The 24300-nt window shown below is 34.5% G+C and overlaps 1 protein-coding gene across 3 annotated transcripts in view; it reads left to right on the plus strand.

Annotated features, from left to right (window-relative positions):
• The window catches only part of pibf1 (progesterone immunomodulatory binding factor 1), a 43300-nt gene that overhangs the window by 3818 nt on the left and 15182 nt on the right, over positions 1-24300 (plus strand). For all 3 annotated transcript variants that reach the window (XM_058769149.1, XM_058770555.1, XM_058769854.1), the window contains exons 7-14: positions 283-391; positions 501-682; positions 933-1058; positions 2010-2108; positions 8077-8242; positions 11416-11566; positions 13219-13309; positions 13450-13552. In XM_058769149.1, coding sequence (XP_058625132.1) covers positions 283-391; positions 501-682; positions 933-1058; positions 2010-2108; positions 8077-8242; positions 11416-11566; positions 13219-13309; positions 13450-13552 — 1027 coding nt within the window. The remainder of the gene's footprint in view (positions 1-282; positions 392-500; positions 683-932; positions 1059-2009; positions 2109-8076; positions 8243-11415; positions 11567-13218; positions 13310-13449; positions 13553-24300) is intronic.

A 24300-nucleotide genomic window follows, 5' to 3' on the forward strand; every position in this document is an offset into this window, starting at 1 on the left:
GACCACAAGAGCAGGCAACCATGCCATGCACACAGGACAGTCTCAAAACTATATGGAGCTCAAATAATTTATTTTAATGCATTGTCAGCCCTAATTGTAGTATCCCCTGTCCACATGTACACTCCATTCAAAAGACTTTTACATTATTGCAAATAAATAAATAAATAAATAAAAGATCAAATAAATGCAGCCCTGGTGAGCAAAAGAGACTTCTTTCAAAAGCATTACAAATGGCTTGTGGGTGCATAATTATGAATATAACCTGTCTTATTGTGTCCACAGAGAGAGAGATGGGTATGAAACAGAGGTTAGAGAGTTGAGGAAGAAGTTGGAAATGCTGGACCTCACACACACTGCCCTGACCAGAGAGAGGAATGACCTAAATAAGGAGGTAAGATGACTGAGATCAGCATATCCATTAGGCCAATTATTTAGTTAACTGATTGAGCCATGTTTAAATTATCTTAATTGAACTCTGTCTCACTGTTTTTCCTCTGCAGGTAGCCACTCTGCAGCAGTCTGTGACATTGATGCAGAAGGACAAAGAATATTTAAACAGGCAGAACATGGAGCTTAATGTGCGCTGTGCTCATCAAGAAGACCGTCTGGACAGACTGCAGACCCAGCTTGAAGACACAAAGAAAGCCAGGGAAGATGCCTATGAGAAATATGTTGCTTCTAGGTGTGTGTGATAAATCATAAGGATGATGGTGCTTTCTTTTTACTTTTTCATGCTATTAAGTTTAATGAGCAATACAGCATTGGTCTGTATTAAGAAGTTTGCATGATATAAATAAAAGAGCCAAATCTGGTAAGTATTGTGGCAATATACTTGGATTTGGAATAGGGATCCAAGATCCATTAATACTCTCAAATCTTTTTTGTGAAGTCATTACAGTTTGACAGTTGTGTTGTTTGCATCCCTCCACCAGAGATCACTATAAGACAGAGTATGAAAACAAACTGCGTGATGAACTGGAGCACATTCGAATGAAGACCAGTCATGAAATCGAGAGCCTGCAGAGGGCATCAAAAGAAATGTATGAGAGAGAGAACAGGTGAGAGCATGCCTACATGTCTCTGACTGGACAAGGACAAATCCTTGAAAAAATCTTTGAAAAAAAACAAATACTAACTGTTTACCATGGAAAATCTGAGTATGTCAGGAAGTTGTAGAAGTCCTGGAAGTCTCATCTGAAAATCTTAGAACATCATAGAAATTTCAATAGGAAATATAAATATTTGTAATTATTCTTCTCTAAAATATTTCATTGGCTAGAAATAACTCTATAATGTTTAAGACATTATCCTTTTTTTTTTTTTTTTTAATAAATGACCAGAAATTGATACATTAAAAATGCGTCGAACTCTGTTTCTTATGTTTGTCTTCTAAACATTGTTAGGAAAATTAATTAAAAAATTCAACTAGATACTGAATACTTTATAGATTTAGTTTTTACAAAACTTAATCATATTTTCTATGATATTTCATCGTTTTGAGTCAGCAGAGGTGTTGATCGCTGCACCCCTAGTGACCAAAGACAAAATAGTTTTAGCATTAAAAATTAATTAAAGTATAGCAACTACAACTAAAGAATATCTGCATCACTAAATACAACTCTGCATGCTTCCTTTATATTTACTCTTGCACTACCACAGTGTCATTTTCTGTACACAGTATCAGAGCAACATTATACTTGTAAGTTGTTTTGAAAGTTGGCACGTCTCGTTTCATGTCGGCCTCCAAATTTTACACATTGTGTCTCCACTTTTGTGGGACTATAATTCCTGTGTAACTGGATTCATGCCATCTCTCTGCAACAAAATGATTTATTTGTGATATATCAGTGGAAGGATGGAGTTTGTTTGTTTGCTTGTTACATGTAATAATACAGGTAATGAATGATCATTCTTCATACTGTGTCAAGGCTTTAAAGCACACTTAACTTAAAACCTGTGCTAAATAATATACAGTATTGTTTCAGGAAATGTGTTAATTACTCTTTCAGAAACCTTCGTGAAACTCGAGATAATGCTGTCATTGAGAAAGACAGAGCACTGAATGCAGAAAGAGATGCCCAAGCCAAATATGATCAACTCTTAGACCAGTAAGTTCATACACACCTCTCACATATGCGTGACAATCTCTAGCTGTCTTTATATTCTGATTGACATTTACCCAATAAAAAAACACTATTGAGCAAATACACGTGCAGGAATTCTTGGCAACTCATCATTCAGTGGAAAGAAGCATGACAGCTGAAAGTGTGTGAATCATAACATTTTTAATATATCAGTGAACTTTGTAACTTTGTAAATGCCTATCAAAATTAGCACCAGGCTTCGACAGCTAATTCAACTAATATGCAGTCCAATATGATATCAAAGTATGCTACCATATAAAGTTTAAAAGGGTCAGTAAGATTTTTTTTTTAAAGAAATGAATACATTTATTCAGCAGGAACAGATCAGAAGTGACAGTAAAGACATTTGTAATGTTGCAAAAGATTTATGTCTTACAAATGCTTTTCTTTTAAATGTTCAAATTAATGAAGAATTTTAAAATAATAGCTACTTTCCATAAAAAAATATTAAGCAGCACAACTGTTTTCAACTTGATAATAATAATAATGAATGTTTCTTGAGCAGCAAATCAGCATATTAGACATTCAACTTTGCGTCACAGGAATAAATGACATTTTAAAATCTATTTAAATACAGAAAAACTTTTTGTAATAACTTTTTTTGTAATGAATTTTAATAATATTTCAAACTATTTAAAAAAAAAAAGAATCCTTGGTGACCAAAAAAGATTCTTTCAAAAGCATCCAAAATTCTTACAGACCCCAACTTTTCAACAGTAGTGTAATTGGATCGTCCCCCAAGATTTTTTAAAATTATAATAATATTGGTTAACTGTAATCAAATGACTTAACTTTTGCATTTGTAAGCACACAGTAGAGATGAGCTGTGGCGTTAATGCTGTTCTAGCCTTTGTGTGCGTTTGTAAATCTGTGAAAAGGATCTTTCTTTAGGGCTTTTTTTGTTTTGCTTGTTTTTTCTTGGAGTCAAACATTTCAGGCTTGACTGGATTCCTCCAAGGCCAAATCAAGTAATCTTTGAGTGAACTGATGATAGACATGTCCATATATTGTCACTGTAAGTAAAAGTGGGTGTGGTCATGTTTTCTAGTGAGATGTCTATGTACAATAATCAACAAGTTGCAGGGAGACATATTTTAACCTCTGTTACTGCCTCGAGAAAAAATAAAGTGTTCTTGAACATTAGTTCTTGCCTGACAATGACAAGGAAACAGTCAAAGCCAAGATGTTTAAATATGCTGATTGTTGTCCTCATGCTTATGATAGCAGTAATTATTTTTGGAGCCTGGGTTCTTAAGGAGGAATTTGCCATACAGTATATGTTCCCACGGTTTTAAAGCCTGTCTGACAGAGGTGCCGAACATGCCTTTGTTAATCATTCCATTGTGATGAAATGCAGTTGAATCCTTGTGTCTACACTGTCAAGATCAGGACAGTATTGGTTCTGGACGCTGGGCTGTGGTAGACGACTGTGAACAAATAGATAAGCTAAAACAAGGACATGTGGCTAGCTACGACATGACCAGAATTAAAGAAAATAATCAGTGAGTTACCACAGCTCAGTGAAGACTCACTGACAGGCTAATTTAGCATTTGAGCTCTGGTTTTAACAGCATGTAAATGTCAGGAGTGAGAAAACATGCTAAACTGGCTAGAAAAGAAAAAAGACGGGCATTTCCATTTTGGTACGCTCTATTGGTGCATGTCTGCAGCCAAAACATAGACAGTTGAAGCACAGGCTTGAAAAATTACATACCTGAAATGTAAACCTAGTGTAGGCGTAGCAAAAAGTTTGGGCTCTGTAATATTTTATAATGTTTTTGAAATAAGTCTGTTATGCTCATCAAGGCTGCATCTATTTGATCAAAAATACAGTAATGCAGTAATATTGTGAGATATTGTTTCCGTTTGAACTGTTTGAATTTGAAACTAAGCTAGTGTCCAGAACCAGACCGCAGTCTGCTATATTTTGAGGAATCCTGTAATATGCTGATTTGCTGCTCAAGAAATATTTCTTCTTATTATCAGTGTTGAAAACAGTTACGATGCTTAATATTATTGTGGAAGTCATGATACATATTCTTTTTTTGTTCAGGATTCTTTAAATGTAAAGTTCAAAAGAACAGCATTTATTTGAAATATAATTTTTTAGTAACCATGTACAAGTCTTTCTTTTTTTCTTTCAAACAAACAAAAATCTTACTGACCCCAAACGTTTGTACAGTAGTGTAAATCTAAGCAGAACTAAATTAGAATAATGATTTTAAAAAGAATAAATCATTTGTAAAAACAAGCACAGAGGAATGACATCCTCATATTCTGTCATGTAGAATTTAATATTTATTTCTCAAAGCTGGTTATGATAAGTGGTTAACTTTTTTTGGTAAGTAGTTCAGTATCATTTATTATATTATAGATTTTGCCATGAAAATAGCCATGAAAGATGGCATAGCCTTAAATCACAGATGAACAAATAACATTGCTGTTGCAATGTAATGATAGAAAATCTGCACACAAAATTGCTTGTTTCAAAGAAACTTGCATTACTCAAATGAAAATTTACAAAATATTCGAAAATGGGCTAAGGGGGCACAGTCCTTGTGGTTAATTAAATTATATTTTTATTACTTTACTACCACTTTCTCTTTCTTTTTTTTGCTGCTACCTCTCTTTCCTCTTTTGCTTGTTATCTGTATTTTCTGTTTTGTTATCTCTATACTTTAATATTGTGTCCTTTTTTTAAAATGTGGTAGCTGATAGGGGTGTCTAGCAGTGCAGGTTGTTGCCCCTCCTCTTTCTCCTGAGTGGTCAGCCCTTATTTGCCCATGTGAGAGGCTTACGGTGTCACTGAGCTCCAGCCACATGCCTAGCATACCAGCAGATACTCTACACACAGTTGTTGGGCATACCCCACGTTTTTCAGCCCCGGGGAACGGATTGCTCGCATTCACAGAGAAGCTCGATCGAGGGCAAAAACGACAGATGCTCCTTTAACCTGCTCTTGAGAGTTCGAGTCTACGGTTCGTGAAAATGTTGTCCAGCGACTCTGGGCTTACAAATTTAAGTGGGGGAAGGGAGAATAGAAATTAATGTTGCATTGCATTGCGTCATGCCGAGTAACAGAATGAAGCAGAATAAAAATGTTGCAGTTGTGTCAAATGTACTTGCAGGTGTGCACTCCATGATGCACTCCAAAATGGCATGCCTATGTAGCAAAGTAAACAGCACAAACATAAATGCAGTGGTGCTTAAAAGTTTGTGAAACCTTTTTAAAAAATGTGTATTTCTGCATAAATATGACCCAAAACATTTTCAGATTTTCACGCAAATCCTGAAAGTTGACAAAGAAAATCCAATCAAACAACTGAGACAAAAATATATAATTTATCTTTTTTTTTTTTTTACATATCTGCGAGTGACAAAATTATTTGAATCTCTAGGAATAGCAGTTAATTTGAAGGTAAAATTAGAGTCCATCAGAGGTGTTTTCAGTAAATGGGATGAATATCAGGTGTCAGTGTGTGCCCTGTTTTTCTTCTTTTTTTTTTTTTTTTTAAGAATAGGGATCTATCAAAGTCTGATCATGTTTGTGGAAGTGTATCATTGTATGAACAAGGGAAATTTCTGAGGACCTCAGGAAAAAGTTGTTGCTTATCAGGCTGGAAGAGGTAAAAACCATCTCTGAAGAGTTTGGACTCCACGAATCCACAGTCAGACAGATTGTGTACAAATGGAGGAAATTCAAGACCACTTTTACCCTCCCCAGGAGTGGCCCACCAACAAAGATCACTCTAAAAGCAAGACGTCTAATAGTCGTCTGTTAGACAACACGAGGTTGCAAATGATCCCAGGGTAACTTCTAAGCAACTTAAATGCCTTTCTCTCATCGGAATATGTTAATGTTCATGAGTCCACCATCAGGAGAACACTGAACAAACATGATGTGAATGGCAGAGTTGCAAGGAGAAAACCACTGTTCTCCAAAAAGAACATCGCTTCCCATCTGCAGTTTGCTAAAGATCATGTGGACAAGCCAGAGGGCTATTGGAGAAAGTTTTAAGGGATGGATGAGACCAAAATCTAAATTTTGGGTTTAAATGAGAAGCGTTATGTTGAGAAAAAGGAAAACACTGCATTCTAGCATAATAACCTTATCCCATCTATGAAACATGGTGATGGTAGTATCATGGTTTGGGCCTGTTTTGCTGCATCTTGGCCAGGATTAGTTGCCATCATTGATGGAACAATGAATTCTGAAATATGCCAGCAAATTCTAAAAGAAAATATCAGTACACATCTGTCTAATAACTGAATCTCGAGTGAAAGTAGGTCAGGCAGCAATATAATGACCACAAGCACACAAGTCATTCTACCAATGAATAGTTGAAGAAGAACAAAGGTAATTTTTTGGAATGGCCAAGTCAAAGTTTGAAAAAGTTTGGTCAATTGAAATTTTGTGGAAGGACTTGTAGCAAGCAGTTCATTGGAGGAAACCCACCTACATCAGAGTTGAAGCGGTTCTGTACTGAGGAATGGGCTAAAATTCCTACAAGCTGTTGTGCAGGACTGATCAACAGTTACAAGAAACGATTAGCTGCCTGCAGTTATTGCTGCAAAAAAAAAGAACAGACCATATATTGAAAGCAAAGATTCACATTAGCTGCTCAGAGATATGTAACACTTGATCATTTTTGTCAATAAATAAATGACAATTTTTGGCTCATATGTTTGATTGGATTCTCTTTGTATACTTTCAGGACTTCTGATTATCCTTTGGGTCATATTTATAGAAATATATAAAGTTCTAAAGAGTTCGCAAACTTTCAAGCACCACTGTATATGTATATCAGACAACCACTCCTTACAACATTCTGTTCCAGCAGCTTCCTCACCCTCCCTTTTTCCTAGAATTTATGTAAATAAACAAGTCTAATATACTTTAAGCCAATAAATAGCTTAACATTATCCAGTCTCACTCCAAAATGTATGATGGGAGTTGTCCAATTACGTACAATTTTTCACAATTATTACTATAGGTGTTGGTCACCACTATGATGACATATCCTTTGTATTCTTCACAAAACTGCCTACATTTGGCTCGATGTTAGTGACAATGCACAAACAAAAGAAAAATCTTGACCTGCCAGTTTGGCCCCTCCGTAGGTGTGGTTACAGTTTCAATCAAAACCCCTGGAGCGCTCTGAATTGTTTTAATCCTTCAGAGACCTGGCTATAAATGTAGGAGGACACAAACAGATACTCAATCTGTTTGGGCATGTTGAGATTTGGGGTTTTAAGATAAAGTGGTGACTTTCTGCCCTAGAAAATACACTTGGCACGTTAGAGGCGGCCGTGTCTGAGCTTGGCATCACCCTAATTTAGCAATCGCTTAGCTTAGCCTAAGGTGAGCCACAGCAGAGATTATACATATTTCATGACCAAACCACCCCACACACACACATTTTTTTTAAATGACAGTAAAGACTATTTCAAATAAATGCTGTTCTTTTGAACTGTCTATTTAAGAAATAAAGCAGCACAACTCTTTTTGACATTGATAATAATAATAATAATAATAACATTGATGATAAATGCTGTTCTTTTGAGCTTTATATTCATCAACGAATAAACTATTAAGCAGCACAACTGTGACTGTATAACTGAATAACTTCAACTGTGATAATAATAAGTGTTTCTTGAGCAGCAAATCAGTATATTAGAATGATTTCTGAAGGATAATGTGACACTGAAGACTGGAGTAATGGCTGTTGAAAATTCAGCTTTGACATCACAGTTGGTTGTGGTAACTTTTTTTAATTAAATTGTTTTTATTTTTACTTTTTAGACTAACTTTGCATGGGAAAAGTTCCCATGCAAAGTTAGTCTAAAAAGTAAAAAGTTTTCACTGTTTTCATGATGAAGAGTATGCAGAATGAGTGAATGCAGATGGACTTGTATTTGTGTTTTTGTCCAGGTTCAGGCAGTTACAGCTGAGTTCAGACAGCAGGGTGGCAGAACTGCTTAACCAGGTGAAGCTGAAAAAGTTTGAGTTGGAGCGTTCCCAGATGGTCCAGGAGGAGATGGCCAGGAACCTCAGCCTTTGTCAAATTGAGTGTGAGAAACATCAGAAAAAACTGGAGGCAAGGCACTATAGAATAGAATCCGTATGGCAAAGATGCACATGAACATGCAAAACCCGAATTCCGGAAATGTTGGGACGTTTTTTAAATTTGAATAAAATGAAAACTAAAATACTTTCAAATCACATGAGCCAATATTTGTTTCACAATAGAACATAAATAACATAACAAATGTTTAAATGGAGAAATATTACACTTTTATCCACTAAATGAGCTCATTTAAAATTTGATGCCTGCTACAGGTCTCAAAAAAGTTGGCACGGGGGCAACAAAGGGCTGAAAATGCAAGACATTTTGAAAAGATTCAGCTGGGAGAACATCTAGCAACTAATTAAGTTAATTGACATCAGGTCTGTAACAGAAAAGGGGTGTCTTAGAGAGGCAGAGTCTCTCAGAAGTAAAGATGGGCAGAGGCTCTCCAATCTGTGAAAGAGTGCGTAAAAAGATTGTGGAATACTTTAAAAACAATGTTCCTCAATGTCAAATTGCAAAGGCATTGCAAATCTCATCATCTACAGTGCATAACATCATCAAAAGTTTCAAAGAAACTGGAGAAATCTCTGTGCGTAAGGGACAAGGCCGAAGACCTTTGGATGCCCGTGGTCTTTGGGCCCTCATACGACACTGCATCACTCATCGGCATGATTCTGTCATTGACATTACTAAATGGGCCCAGGAATACTTCCAGAAACCACTGTCGGTAAACACAATCCAACGTGCCTTCTGCAGATGCCAACTAAAGCTCTATCATGCAAAAAGGAAGCCATATGTGAACATGGTCCAGAAGCACTGTCGTGTCCTGTGGGCCAAGGCTCATTTAAAATGGACTATTTCAAAGTGGAAAAGTTTTCTATGGTCAGCCGAGTCCAAATTTGACATTCTTGTTGGCAATCACGGACTCTTGCTCTTGGCTAAAGAGGAGGGAGACCTTCCAGCGTGTTATCAGAGTTCAGTTCAAAAGCCAGCATCTTTGATAGTATGGGGGTGCATAAGTGCATACGGTATGGGCAGCTTGTATGTTTTGGAAGGCATGATGAAAGGTATATAAAGGTTTTAGAGCAACATATGCTCCCCTCCAGACAACGTCTATTTCAGGGAAGCCTTGTGTATTTCAGCAGGACAATGCAAAACCACATACTGCAGCTATTACAGCAGCATGGCTTCGTAGTAGAAGAGTCTGGGTGCTGAATTGGTCTGCCTGCAGTCCAGATCTTTCACCTATAGAGAACATTTGGTGCATCATTAAACGAAAAATATGTCAAAAACGACCACGAACTCTTCAGCAGCTGGAAACCTATATCAGGCAAGAATGGGACCAAATTCCAACACCAAAACTCCAGAAACTCATAACCTCTATGCCCAGACGTCTTCAAAATGTTTTGAAAAGAAGAGATGCTACACTATGGTTAACATGCCCCCGTCCCAACTATTTTGAGACCTGCAGCAGGCATCAAATTTGAAATGAGCTCATTTTGTGCATAAAATTGTAAAATTTCTCAGTTTAAACATTTGTTATGTTATCTACAGTATGTTCTATTGTGAGTAAAATATTGGCTCATGTTATTTGAAATTCTTTGTTTTCATTTTATTCAAATTTAAAAAAACATCCCAAAATTTCCAGAATTTGGATTGTACATGAAACTGAACAAAGTGATTTCCTTTTGCCCCATTGCAAGTTGAAACCTGTTAATTGCTTAGTAGTTCAAACTGTTACTTCCTTAAAGGATTACTTCACCATTCTGTCGTCATTTACAACAACCTCATGCCATTTACAACCAGAACGACTTTGATTTTTCCAAGGAACACAAAAACTGAATGGAATTTACTGGCAGCTCTTTACCATTTAATGTAGTAAATGGGACAAGCTCTAAAATGATAGAAAACAACATGAAAGTACTTTGTCAAGTCAGATTTTTCCAAGTCTTCTGAAGCTGTGCAAATAGGGATGCGCATATTGGTCATTGTATTAAAAAAGTATCACTATCAGTGGATATTAGATATTTAATTGTCAAAATAATGTTTTAACATTAACAATTTGTTAAAATTTTATGTTAAAATTTTATTATTTCCTAATCCAGTTTATAATGTTTAGCAATTAAATCTCATCATCAATATACATTTTTCATAACTGTACATATAATGGATACAACACATATTTGTTTTTAGATACCTAAATTTACTTGCGTCATTTAAATCAACTTGTTGTTTCATTTTCATTTTTTAGTGTTTTGTTTTATTGTTTTAGTTTTTTACTTTTTAGTGTTATAGACAAAATAGTGTACAACTTTAATATTATGAAATATATAAATCTATGAAAATCTTACATGACATTTTTGATGCATTACATTTTTATTAACAACATTTTTATTATTATTTTCATGTTGTACAAAATTTTAAAGGCATAGTTCACCCAAAAATGAAAATTGTCATAATTTACTCACCCTCACTTCGTTTCAAACCTGTATGAGTCTCTTTTGTTATGTTGAACATAAAAATATATTTTGAAGAATGCTGGTAATCAAACAGTATGGTCCCCATTGACTTCCATAGTATTTTATTTTTTTCCCCCTACTATGGAAGTCATTGGGGACCAACAAATTTTTGATTCTTCAAAGTATCTTCTTTTGTGTTCAACATAAGATAAAAAACTTATACAGGTTTGGAACAATGACAAAATGTTCTTTACTATTACTTTAATATTGATGCATACAATCATATTATTTGCATAAGGAACAAAACAAAATTTAAGTTAAGCCATTGGTGCTTTAATGGCGCTTTTTCATGCCATTTGACAGGTCAGTACATTCTTCAAAATTTCTCCTCCTATGCTCCACTGAGAAAAAAAGAAAGTCTTTGGAATGGCATGAGGATAGGTGATGATAGAATTGATATTTTTTTGAGGTGATCACTTCATCAGTCATTACCTTATGATTTAATTCTTCCAGTGCCAGGTTTAAATTTGAATATATATAATTCTTGTAATGAGCGTCACACTGAATCTCAGATCACTTAGACACCAGACAAGGGTTGAACCCTATGCCAGCCTCATAAAATAAGGATTGTACGTATTTGTCATCATCATAAAACTTATTTGAACACAATGTTATGCCACCACCCATGTTACTCAATTTCTGTTGTTATCTTTGTCCCTCTCTTGATCTGCTTATATGCAGGTTCTAACAAAAGAGTTTTATGGGCTACAGACATCATCAGAGAAACGCATCACTGAATTGCAAGCCCAGAATTCTGAACAGCAAGCGCGACTGGAGACCTACGAGCGATTGGAAAAGGAGCTGGATGATGTTACCATGCAGGCTGCAGAGAGTAAGACCAGAGACCGATTCAGTCATTGCAATTGAAGACCGAAGATAAGATAAGACCAGCACATCAGCGAGGTTGCACACTGCAATTTAGGAGCCTGTTAGGCCAAGTCTTCCTGAAATTCTTACCTGAGGGTCTTATTTCTGCATATATGATTCTGTAGATTTAAGGATGTAAAAGTTGTGATTAGGAGGAGTCTGTTTCAGGACTACTCATGAAACGGTTCTGCTGCAAAAAGCACATGCGAGCAATGCAAAAATTGTTTACTACTGTAATCAGTCCCATTGTCAGGTCAAAATTTAAAGCATGTTAAATACACCGCATGTCTGTTTTTCCACAGTTTTGCATGTTCAGAATGCCATACTCAATCAAACCTGAAGACAAATGGCCCCAGGCCTCGTCCTTAAACAACCTTCTTCTAAACATCAGTGAATATGCTGACACTGAGCTGAGGTGATGCAAAAGGCTGGCCTAGCCAGGTTTTAAAATCCCTCAGGTTAACAACAGGTTTTTAACCTCATCAAGTTAATAACAGGTTTTAGCGTCATCAAATCTGCATAGATCAAACATAAAAAAGATTGCCTAGTGCAAGGAATGCAGGTTGATACTGGATGCAATGCTTTGAAAAGTACATTAAAATGCAGTCTGTACATACAGTGACTTGAATACACATCATGAACCTGTTTTTAATTTTGGAATTAAATTTAATTTTGATATTTGGACCATAAAGTCAAAAATCATTCATTATTATTATAGTTCTTTATTATTTGTTCTTGAAGGATTTGTTCATGAAAATGACTAATCTGGTTACTCTATGCATTTATGACAGTTAATAGCTCACTGGAAGGGAAGATTATCAGTGAATGACATGATCTTGAATTTCTATTTCTCACACAAAAAAATCTGATAAAATATTGCTTCTTTTTATATATATTTTATATCATATGTTATTATATATTCATTATAATATATTATTATTATTATTAATAATAATAATATTTGTTTATATTATGGATATATTTTATATATAGTAGTGAAGAAGTTTAATATTTTCATGATGTCAAATATCAGACAATTTTAAATTTTGTATTTGCTAGCTGCATGACATTTGTAAAAATATATTATTTTTTAGCTATTATATAATGGCTTTTATCTTGATAAATTATATATATATATATATATATATATATATATATATATATATATATATATATATATATATATATATATATATATATATATATATATATATATATATATATATATATATATATATATATATAAATAATTTATTATATATACACTCACACATTTTTTATTAATGCTTATTTATTTATTTGGAAAATACAGATTAAAATGTGTACACAATTAAATGTAAAAGTTTTTAAAAATGAAATTTGGGCATTCTTATTTGTTATTGACCCCTTATGTTCTTGTTCAGTTGGTTGTAAAAACTTGCTCCCGAGTCTCTAGGCCTCATTCTCTTTTTAATCTGTTTAAACACCACTTCAACATTTTTCACTCATACGTAAACTTTCCTACACCGTATGTATTGTAAGAAAACTGTTTATAGTCCTACTACTGCTCTCCCTTCTGGCCACGATACTAGCTGGGTGGTCTAGACATGCTTGCTCTTAAACATACTTTTTTTGTAGTGGAAAATGAAGATGAGGCAGAGAGGGTGCTGTTTTCATATGGTTATGGTGCAAACATTCCAACAACTGCCAAGAGAAGACTGAAGCAAAGGTGAAGTCTGAGGAGGTCACTAGTCTTTGAAAACCAGAAGCTCATCTTTGTGTTTACTGACTGTTTTCATGTCTGCGTGACTCTAATCATAGGTTTCTGAATGTGTGTGTGTGTGTGTGTGTGTGTGTGTGTGTGTGTAGTGTTCACTTGGCACGCAGGGTTCTGCAGCTGGAGAAACAGAACACACTGCTTAGGAGAGACCTGGAAAGACAGACGGCGCACAGCAGTCAGATCTCTGAAGAGGTGCTGCATTTCACTCTTTTGACAAGAATGCAGAAACACACACATACACAGGGCCGTGCACAGACCTTTTGTTGCTGAAACTGAAAAGCCCCCACCCCCATATATATATATATATATTATAGATTTATTTTTGTTTTTTGGTCACATCTTAATGACAAATTAAATAACACAAAATAATAGTCTCAAAAGCTTAATATTTATTCACTATTAATAGCCATAACTTGAAGTTTTTTTTTATTCTGTTTGGTTTTATAAGCTAATTTGTATTATTTGGTCTACATTTTGTCACTGAGAAAAGGGGAAGGTAATTAAACAATGAGTCAAGCATTTTTGCCAAACTATTTTGAAATATAATTTAAATAATTATGTCCAACACAATTCCAGTCAAAATAGGAGATTATAAGAAACTATAGCCATACCGTCACTATAGCATATCCAACATGTATCCACATACCTGGCAAAAACTTGAAACTGTGGAGGACCAGGGATGTTGGTCTCATGAAGGTCTAAAATAAGCCAGCAATGAAACAAATTATAAAATATTGTGAAAAGTACAGTTGCAGTAAATATTTTGAATTGTACAGAGCTCTCCCCTCCTAATCCTATTTATACATACATACCGAATATATAGGCCTACAGAATATTACATTCAGCATGATAAAATATAAAGATTTCACCGTGATCTGATTCTGTAATGTTTTTTTTAGTTACTAAAACATTACTTAAAACCATGTTTTACTACGTTTATACATGTGAAGACGAGCGGAGAGTATAGAATTACTAGAGTAAGAAATTAGCTAGCTAGTGAATATGCATATTAACAGCGTAAACATGAACCATATGCGACCATATATGATTAAATGTTAATAAATTAAGTTTATCAGCAATAATAAATCAAAGAAGAATTTTTGAGAAATATATTTTACCTAGGTGACGAGGATCACTCGGTCGCTTTGTTTCAAACTTAAATGCAGTTATGGGGTTTTTGACCAGCGAATGTGTGAAAATGTGCATTTTGTCTGTCATTAAAACGGCGGCATCGCATTATGTTTCCATCAACAGGTTACAAAGTTTGTTGTAGCTATATGGGCGCTCAGTTTTTTCTGTTGTAAAATACATTTGACCAAAATCTCATTTTATAAAATCGGTGAAATGCTACTGTATGGGCAGGCTATTTAAGTGCATTGGCTATGACTAGATGGCAAATGCTAGTCATCTCTCTCTGGTCCCACACGTCTCAGACCTCAAATTCATAAAATACAAGCCTTTATAGACATAGTGTTTTTTGCATAAAGAAAATGCTGTAGCCTACTTATTCAAACAACAAGATCTTTATTTATCCTTGCAAGACTTTAGCTGCTGTGGAACTTATGTTCATTCAGTCCAGATAGAGGGGGTGGAGTTATGAGATTTTACTGACCGTTTGAGCAGATCCAACAAGATTTACTCTTTAGAAAAGGTAAAGGGTTGTGTAAAGGGTGACCAATAGCATTGATTTATTGAAGAAGAAAAAAAGTGCACTTCGGAGTATAAGGGGAAAAGGGCATGTGCTCTGCACAGGTTGAGCCCTACCTGTGCACGTGCCTGCATATACACACATATTGTACCTGGGTGGGTGGGAGTAAAAAAAGTTGGCAGCAAAAAGCTTCTTTCTTTTTCTTTCTTTCTTTCTTTTGCATGGCCTCTAAAAGCAAGTGCTGCAAAAGCAAGGGCAAACCTAATCTGGAAGCAGCAGTCAGTCACATATATTTTGTATTTCATCCATCCGTACGTGCATCCCCCATGCTCATGTTGTTTCAAACCCACAAAACCTTTTTTGTTTGTTTGGTTTTTTTTGACTAACAAAAAAAAAAAAAAAAAAGAAGGATTTTGCGTTGGTCCCTTTTTTAAGCAAGACTGAATGGGAACTAAAGCTTTCAAGCTTAAAAAAAATGCCCAAAAAAACTATTAGAAATGTTGTACATGCACCCAGTTTTTGGCGTGTTCATGAGAGAAGCAGTCTTTAGAAGAAGTAGTGAGAGACTATTTAGTGATTTGTGAATTAATCTGGATTATTTAAGTCATTACATTCATTTAGTTCACAAAACTGATTTGTTTTTGAATGGTTTGTTCATGAAAATGACTAATCTGGTTACTCAGTGATGCATTCATGACAGTTAATAGCTCACTGGAGGGGAAGATTATCAGTGAATGGCATGATCTTGAATTTCTATTTCTCCCACACACTCACACACACACAAAACAAAACGCATGCATTTGGAACAACATGAGAGTAAATGATAACAGAATCTATATCATTTTCAGTAAATTCCGAAGCTAGAAATTCCCACTGATAAGGTATCTATGTATATACAATGAATAAGCTGTATGAAATTGTTCCAGTGTTGGAAAAATAATTTTCTAACAATTTTCTAACTGATGGGACCAGATTGTTTTTACCCACTGTAGAATTGGTCATTCCGGGATGGCACACAAGTTTTTAATACTAGGGGAAGATCCTCCAACATGTTCTCTCTGCTGAATCCCTTTATCCATTAAGCATGTTTTATTAGATTGTGTTGGGTTTTATTTTTTATTTATTATTATTATTATTATTCGGTTAACTCTCTTGAAGAGATTTTTAGAGTTAAGCCAAATACAGTTTTGGAGTTTTTAGCAAAAATAAATTATAAAAACATGATAGAAGCTGGAAAGACGTTAAACACAAACAAACAAACCCACTGAAAAGTTACATTTTTAAACTGCCTATAGCATTGTAAAGTGTGGTACACAAAGTGTGTTCTAGTCCTAACTGCCTTTCAGTTTTCAATTTCATTCAAAATGCATATGTCTTTATGGTGAGCTCAGGGTCAGAGCTCAAACAAAACCACAATCAACTGTCTTAAAATGGCAAGAGAAAAATCTGCCTAGAATTTGGAAAGCATTTTGAAATATTAAAACAGAAATAAGACAGAGAACCACAATTACATTTAACTTGGCACAATATTTGTTTTCTGTTTTTGAGTCCCCTCTTTAAATCAGCATTGTATTATGTTTGCTTGTACAGATATTCAGTAACTTCAGCAGCATTTTTGCTAGTTCAGAATGTCAGTTGTGTGGTTTCAAAAATAGCAGAACGTACTACAGACTGTAAGAGAAACATTCAAAGATCAGCTTTCATCTAAAATAATGCTTTGGAAAGTCCAACTTCATGCTTTACATGCATTTATTCTCTACTCAGCTGTGATGAAGATTAGAGCTGTAGGCAGTCTGTAAGACAACAACAACAACAAAAAAAAAACAGTAACATTTTTACTTTTAATGTTGACAGTTGCCTTAATAGTGCAATCAGATCTCTATAAAGTGATATGAAATAATAATGAATATAAAGTATAATATAAAGAGATTTCATAAGTAGTCATTCCCTTTAAAATTACGTGCAAATCATCACTGGTGAGTCATTATTTTGTCAAAACTTGCGCATTGGGGAAAAAATAAAAATAAAAACACTCCAAGCAACAAAATGTAGCCTAATTAAAAAAACACAGCAAGAAATGGATAAAAGAATGTTTCATTGGCTGTCCATTGGAGAACATTTAGCTCAATCTCTTTAGATACAGAATTACTACTCCAATATGCTAAATACCAACTTGAATGTTTATGCAAACAGTTATTTCATTTTTACTGTACATAAGAGAAATTGACCAAATTGTAGCAATTTGGTATCATTTTGATGTGAAAGACTATCTTTTTCTGATTAAAACAAAAATTCAATCTTTTGTGGTTTAGTATTGTAAAAGCATAAAACTTTGAAACCTCAAAATCAGAAAATGTATTCATTTTTAACTCTAAAAATGCTAAAATACTAAATACTCTATACTAAATAATACTCTTTTAAAATGTACGGAATCTGCTAAAAAGTCCAATCCTTGCACTTTTGAGCTGTTAGCTGTCAGTTAGAACACATAATTGGTTTCAGTAGGTGATTTAAAGCACATCAGCTGCTTATTACTCAGATAGAATATAGCCTGTGATAAAGGAAGTGCTTAGAGGGTAGTCATTAATGCATATTACTTGTGATAACATGCATAGTATTCACTGGAACATAAGTTAACAACAGGCTCACTGTGATTGCAGAATCATTTGTCTTGTCTTGGTTTCGGACTAACCCAAGCCCACAGATTAGATTGTATTGTCAACAATGATTCTCTTTCTTAATTATTGTTCAGTCCAAGTCTACAATCAAAACATAGCAGCATGTTTTAAAAAAATGCAACCAAGATGTCCCATATGCTCAAAACTGCACTATTTACAACAAAAAACACTGTCGGAAGAACCTTCAGTAGACCTTCATCTTCACCGATTATTATTATTAGATGCAGTGATCCATATTATAATTTCTTTATTTATTTATTTTATTTGCATCTGTGCATTTAACATTTTGCCCCGTTAACATTTATACAACTACAACATAACAGAAATTAAATCACAAGAACTGAAAAATACACAACAAAAAGAGAGCAATACCAATAGCATAGCTGGTGTATGGTTATTATACCATGAAGTAAATAAGATATTTATTTAGAGGGAAAATTGATCTGATGTTGTGGCATGTTCTTGATGTTTTTTAGAGATACGGCTATTAAGTTATGAAATTCACTTTCCGAATAGTATGAATAATAGTATCTTATTCCCATTTTATTACAATACATTTTTTTGGCAGTATAGTAATAAAATTACTGTAAGTACTGCCTGTGGTTAAAGTAACCCAGAAGACAGGTCTCTGCTTCTTGGAAAGACAGTTCCTTGAGTTTTGGATATCTCTTGCCAAAATCTATGTACTTGAAGGCAGAGCTAAGTAAAATGCGAAGGTTTCCCCAGCTTGCCATTTTTAAAGCAGAGGGGTGAAATGCTGGTGGTAAATACATGCAGTTTAAAATGGTGTGAAATTAGGCTGGTGCAGGAAGTTAAAATGAATTAATTTAATTAATCAACATTGTCTCATTAATCTGACACACCCTTACTTCACAGAGCACTTCAGTCTTTCTTGCTCCGTTTACACTGCTGCTGCAGATTCTATAGAGTCATGTCAGAAGCAGCCATGTGAAAGCTGTGAATGCTGTGTTTGCATTCTGAATTGAATGTGGTGTGATTTTAAAGTAGTACTGTGTAGTCTGATACATGATCAAATGAATCATTCAAAAAAAAAAAAGACAAGGTACTGGTTTGAATCAGTCTCGTGACCAAATCAACTGAATCATTTAGAGCAAATACTGAATCCACATCTGACTCACTTATTGATCTGTGAGTCATTACTTTCATGTAAATGTCTCAAAATTAAAGTATGTAGTGTTTGTGATCAGTCGGTATGCATGACTGGGTACCGTAGTTAACAATACGCACACACATAGCTTGTGCTTGATAAATGCGAAATGCATTGGGAGGGAGTCAAGGGGGGTGGGGGACTTCATGTAGGAATAAATTGAGAGCCATTGAACAGCATAAAGGGTAATATAATTTTATATTTTTTGCATTTGAAGAAAAAAAAATGCATTCATTTCACTTTTTGCATTCGTTATAATTATAGTTTACTCATCCCCAATGACATCAAACCCCCATCCTTATTGCAATGTTCAAAACAACTAATTCTTTGATCAACCCATATTTTGAAATTCCTATTCTGAAAGAGAAAAAAAGCACCATAACAGTGTTGTGGATTAAAGAAACTCTTGAACAAACATCAGCTGCAGTCTGCTCCACATCTGAATAATTAGTTATTATATATTTTCACCATTTTACACAATGCTTTGTACACTTCCTTTTTTTAGAAATTAATACTTTTATTGAGCAAGGATGCATAAAATTAATCAGAAGCGAGAGTAAAAACGTTTATAAGGTTACAAAAGATTTCAATTTCAAACAAATGCTGTTATTTTGAACTTTCTATTCATCAAAGAATTCTGAAAATAATGTAGCAGTTTCCACAAAAAATATTAAGCAGCAATATTTTTAAAATTGATGATAATAAAATAAATATTTCTTGAGCACCAAATCAGCATATTAAAAAGTTTTCTGAAGGATCATGTGACACGGATGTAGACATGTATACTAGAGTAATGGCTGCTGAAAATTAAAGTTTTGACATTTAAAAAAAAAAATGGTTTTTTTTTAAGTCGTGATAATATTTCACAATATTACTGTTTTTGCTGTATTGTAGATCAAAGAAATGCAGCTTTGGTGAGCATAAAAAAAGTTCTTTCAAAAACATTACCAACCTCTGAACAGTGGTGTACATCTGGGCCATATGTCTAGATTAGTTAAGTATTTAAATTGGGAAGTCTTAGTCCTTTTGATCAGTCCAAAGCACAATTGTTAAGATTTATTGTAGGGATTTTACAATGCTAAAAACATTCATATTTTATTGGTAGAAACTGAACACAGAAATGTTTTTTTTTTTTACATTTAATTATACTGTATCAAGAGGAAGTGCTAAATAAATACATATGAAATTTACATAATGTATACAGTAAATCCTGTAAATGAGAAAGTCAGTTGCCTGAAATAATATGGATCAGCTTTTAATAAAGAGACATCACAAGTCTATGCTTGTTCCTCTCTGCCCTCCTACACCACCGTTTAACCCTGGTACACTCTGTTCTCGACCTAAAGTACTATGATTCATGAATAAATGAATGCATCCAATCTTTTTAAAAGGGGTAATAATACATTGTCACCAAGGTAATTATCATTGTCCTATTAGGAGGGTGCTGAGACAAAAAGTGCTGAACGGTTTTGTTGCATGATCATATACTCTAAAAAAACAGACTATTAGAAATGGCCAGAGTGAGGAAAACGTAATTGCATCGTTTAAAACAACCCATAAGAAAAATCACTAGAGATATATGACTTACTTCACAGACATAACATTGGAACTTTTCCTTTCATTTACGTTTAAAGCTGTCATAACAAGATCATAGCAGACCGTAACTGTCATGCTTGATATTCTCACAAAGCACCTGAAACGTTGATGTGTTGATGTACTGTATTTGACCCATGCGCTTGTGCTGTATTTACAAGTATCACGTTTCTCAGTCGCATGTTTTATCCCTTATCGGAATGAAGTGATTGCCCTTTTCCTTTGCCCTATCAGATCAGCCAATTGGAAGAGCCATTGAGCAGTGTTAATGAGGTTAACCTGGCCTGTATGGAGTCAATTTAATGCCGCATATATATGCAAAAGAAAATAAAGTTTTGCAAAAGAAAATAAGTTTTGCAAAGAAAAATAAAGAATTGCAAAATAGATAAATAAAACAGAGCAAAAGCAATGATTTTGCAATACATATTTTCCATGGCCATATCTACTAATTTATTTGCAATGCAGCTTTTATTTTGCGTTTCAGTCAAGTTTGAGTTTGCGATACTGTTTTCCCTTTGCGCTTCACGTTTCTGCGCGTCTCACTTTGTGGCGCTGTTTTGACATGGGGGTGGAGTCAGGGGACGGGGGCGTGTCCAACAGGCCTGGGCATGCCTCCCTGGAAGTGACGTCATCGGCCCGAGACGCAGATCACAGCTGATCCAGGCACCGTCATTGAGCAGAGGCATGCGGGTGGATCGTTTCCTTTTATTCACTAGCTTTAAAACATGCATGTCATTTCTTAATTTATGCCAGGAGTTATGTAAATGAAAAACGAAGTCGAGATGGATATGAAGCTTGAGTCTTAGACCTTTTTAATGATGTATAGTTTGTGAAGTTAATTGCATTCTTTTACATTAAAACTAGCAGTAACTCTGAACTAATGTAAACAAAGAGCGCTGTGCACAGGTTAAGAGATTTTAAACAAGCACTATTAATGCACATTTAGTTAACCAGATGAAACAATACACATTTTAATGCTATAAAAGTGTGCACACCTTGAGAGAAATAAACAGCAGATGTTCATATTAACAACTTCTTTAACTTGAGCAAACGCTGCTAATACACATATACATTTGTTAATAAAATGAAAACATGCATGTTTTAAAGCTAGTGAATAAAAGGAAACGATCCACCCGCATGCCTCTGCTCAATGACGGTGCCTGGATCAGCTGTGATCTGCGCCTCGGGCCGATGACGTCACTTCCAGGGAGGCATGCCCAGGCCTGTTGGACACGCCCCCGTCCCCTGACTCCACCCCCATGTCAAAACAGCGCCACAAAGTGAGACGCGCAGAAACGTGAAGTGCAAAGGGAAAACAGTATCGCAAACTCAAACTTGACTGAAACGCAAAATAAAAGCTGCATTGCAAATAAATTAGTAGATATGGCCATGGAAAATATGTATTGCAAAATCATTGCTTTTGCTCTGTTTTATTTATCTATTTTGCAATTCTTTATTTTTCTTTGCAAAACTTATTTTCTTTTGCATATATATGCGGCATTAAATTGACTCCATAGCCTCCGCTGTAAGCAAACAGACTTTTACTATGTTAGACATGACTGATTGGCACTTTGTATGTCTTTGCAATTCACTGAGGATGAAAACCAAGTTTTCTTTACAAAATTCCTTTAGATTGCTCACTTAGCCACCCACACAGTGGAAGCCTCTCGTTGCATGCAGACTTTCAGAGTCTGCCACAGCAGCCCAAAGATAGCATGATCTTACCTGTGAACTGGTCCACAAGTCATCTTCTGTGTCATGCTCTATATCTCATCACCCTGGACTGTCGCTGACTGATGGCTTCAGTGGTGCCGGCAGGTGTACGGCTGTACGCACTGTGCGTACCATGAGTGCTCAGACTGACCTGAGATTTGCCCAGCAACCATTTCAGCAGTAAATTATTGGCTCGTGTGTCCCGTATTCTGTCGACTGAATCAGCCATGCCATTAATAATGAATGTATCAGTCTTTTGCATGCCAAAGTCAATTTCTGCTTATAAACATTACGCCAAATGGAAACAGACAATCGTGCTACACACACTTTCATGAGATCGGGTTAGACTACAAATTAATTTGCCTATTTTACAAATGGGAATACAACAAATTCCTGACAATGTTTTGTAATCAAGCTACCTATAAAATTTATAGTGAAAAGTTCTTTAAAATCATCTGGAATGCAATAAAGTAATTTTTAAAGCATTTGCTGCATGGATTAAAAAATAGGATAATAAATAATTCACATATCAGACAAAATTGTGTTGCATAAAATCCTTAAAATTTTAAGGTATTCAGAGAAGAGCAATATAAAAATCAGAAAAAATATATAATCGGGCCTGTTTTAGGCTTTTCCTTATTTTTATATTTTAGACTGTGATGAAAAATGACTTGCCATCTCCTCATTGGACGTGCCTTTAGAGAGAAATGCATCTTTACTGATTACATAATGAAAAGTTTTTTGTTTTCGACTTGAATTATTTCGTTTTAAAGTAGTAATTTAAAGCTTTCTATAGATATATTTATCATTTTTGTGACTCAATTCGTTGAGTTTCGGTTCATCATTGTTAAGCACTCCTATTCAAGACGAGACGGCAAGCGCATCCTCTGTTTTCCTATTTATTTTATAAAAGCACAAGGTATTATTGATATTGTGAATGCACACAAATAAAAGTAGACCCTTTACAGTTCCGAGTGATGTATTACTCTTACCTTTATGAGCAAAAATTACGGCATATTTTAAGTTGTTTCCACTATCAAGAAAAAAATGCAAGTGACCGCTCTGGCACCTCCATGTCCTGCAAAGTGCGCTTCAGCTTCCACTCTTCACACGAACTGTTAGTTATGCACCTAGCGCACATTTATATAGTTCAAACATTTAAACTAACATTGTGATATGCTTGAACTGTTTATATCCATAGATTTTATTTTAGGCAAGTCATGATGATTTGAGAAGGCTAAATTGAACAAACATAGGTTAAAAAAACAAACATTTAACAAACAAAAATTGCTCCAAACGTTTTTATAAATTAACTTTATAAAAAAATGAAACGAAATATAATCACTCTACCATTACATACGACCCCCCCCCCCCCCAAAAAAAAAATTAAACTCTGTGCGTACCCTCAGAAGAAATCCTGCAGGCGCCCCTGGATGGCTTGACATAACAACAATGGCAGAGGGGATTATAATTGATCAGTTAAAGGACTGTGCTTTAGATGTGTACTTTTGATGATCAGTTCATATGTCTGAAACAAAAACACAAGACAATATTGTGCTATATCCTGCTTGCAAAATTGTTTATTACAAAGAAATAAACCCCGTATATATACACACTACCATTCAAAAGTCTGGTATCAGTTAAAAAATAAATAAATAAATCATGTTTTTAAAAAATTATCTTATGCTTACCAAGGCTGCATTAAAATATTATATAAATAAATATGATATAAATATAATATTACAATAATTTAAATGATCCTTCATAAATCATTATAATATGCTGATTTGCTGCTCAAGAAACATTTCTGTTGAAAAAAACACGAAAAAAGTTCTGCTGCTTTTTTTTTTTTTTTTTTTTTTTTTTAAGAATAGAAAGTTCAAAAGAACATTTATTTGAAATAGACATTTCTATATATATATATATATATATATATATATAAAAATTTTTTTAATATATATATAAGAACGTAAGTCTTTACTGTCATGTTTGAACAGTTTAGTGCATCCTTTCTGAAAAAAAGTATTTTTCTTACTGACTTTTAAACTATATTTATTTGTGTGCGTGTACATATTATATATTAAATGTAAATAAAACCACTTAACAATGAAACTATATATTACTAAAAATGCTGTTTTGT

Source organism: Onychostoma macrolepis, chromosome 01 (assembly GCF_012432095.1).
Source record: "Onychostoma macrolepis isolate SWU-2019 chromosome 01, ASM1243209v1, whole genome shotgun sequence".
NCBI lineage: Eukaryota > Metazoa > Chordata > Actinopteri > Cypriniformes > Cyprinidae > Onychostoma > Onychostoma macrolepis.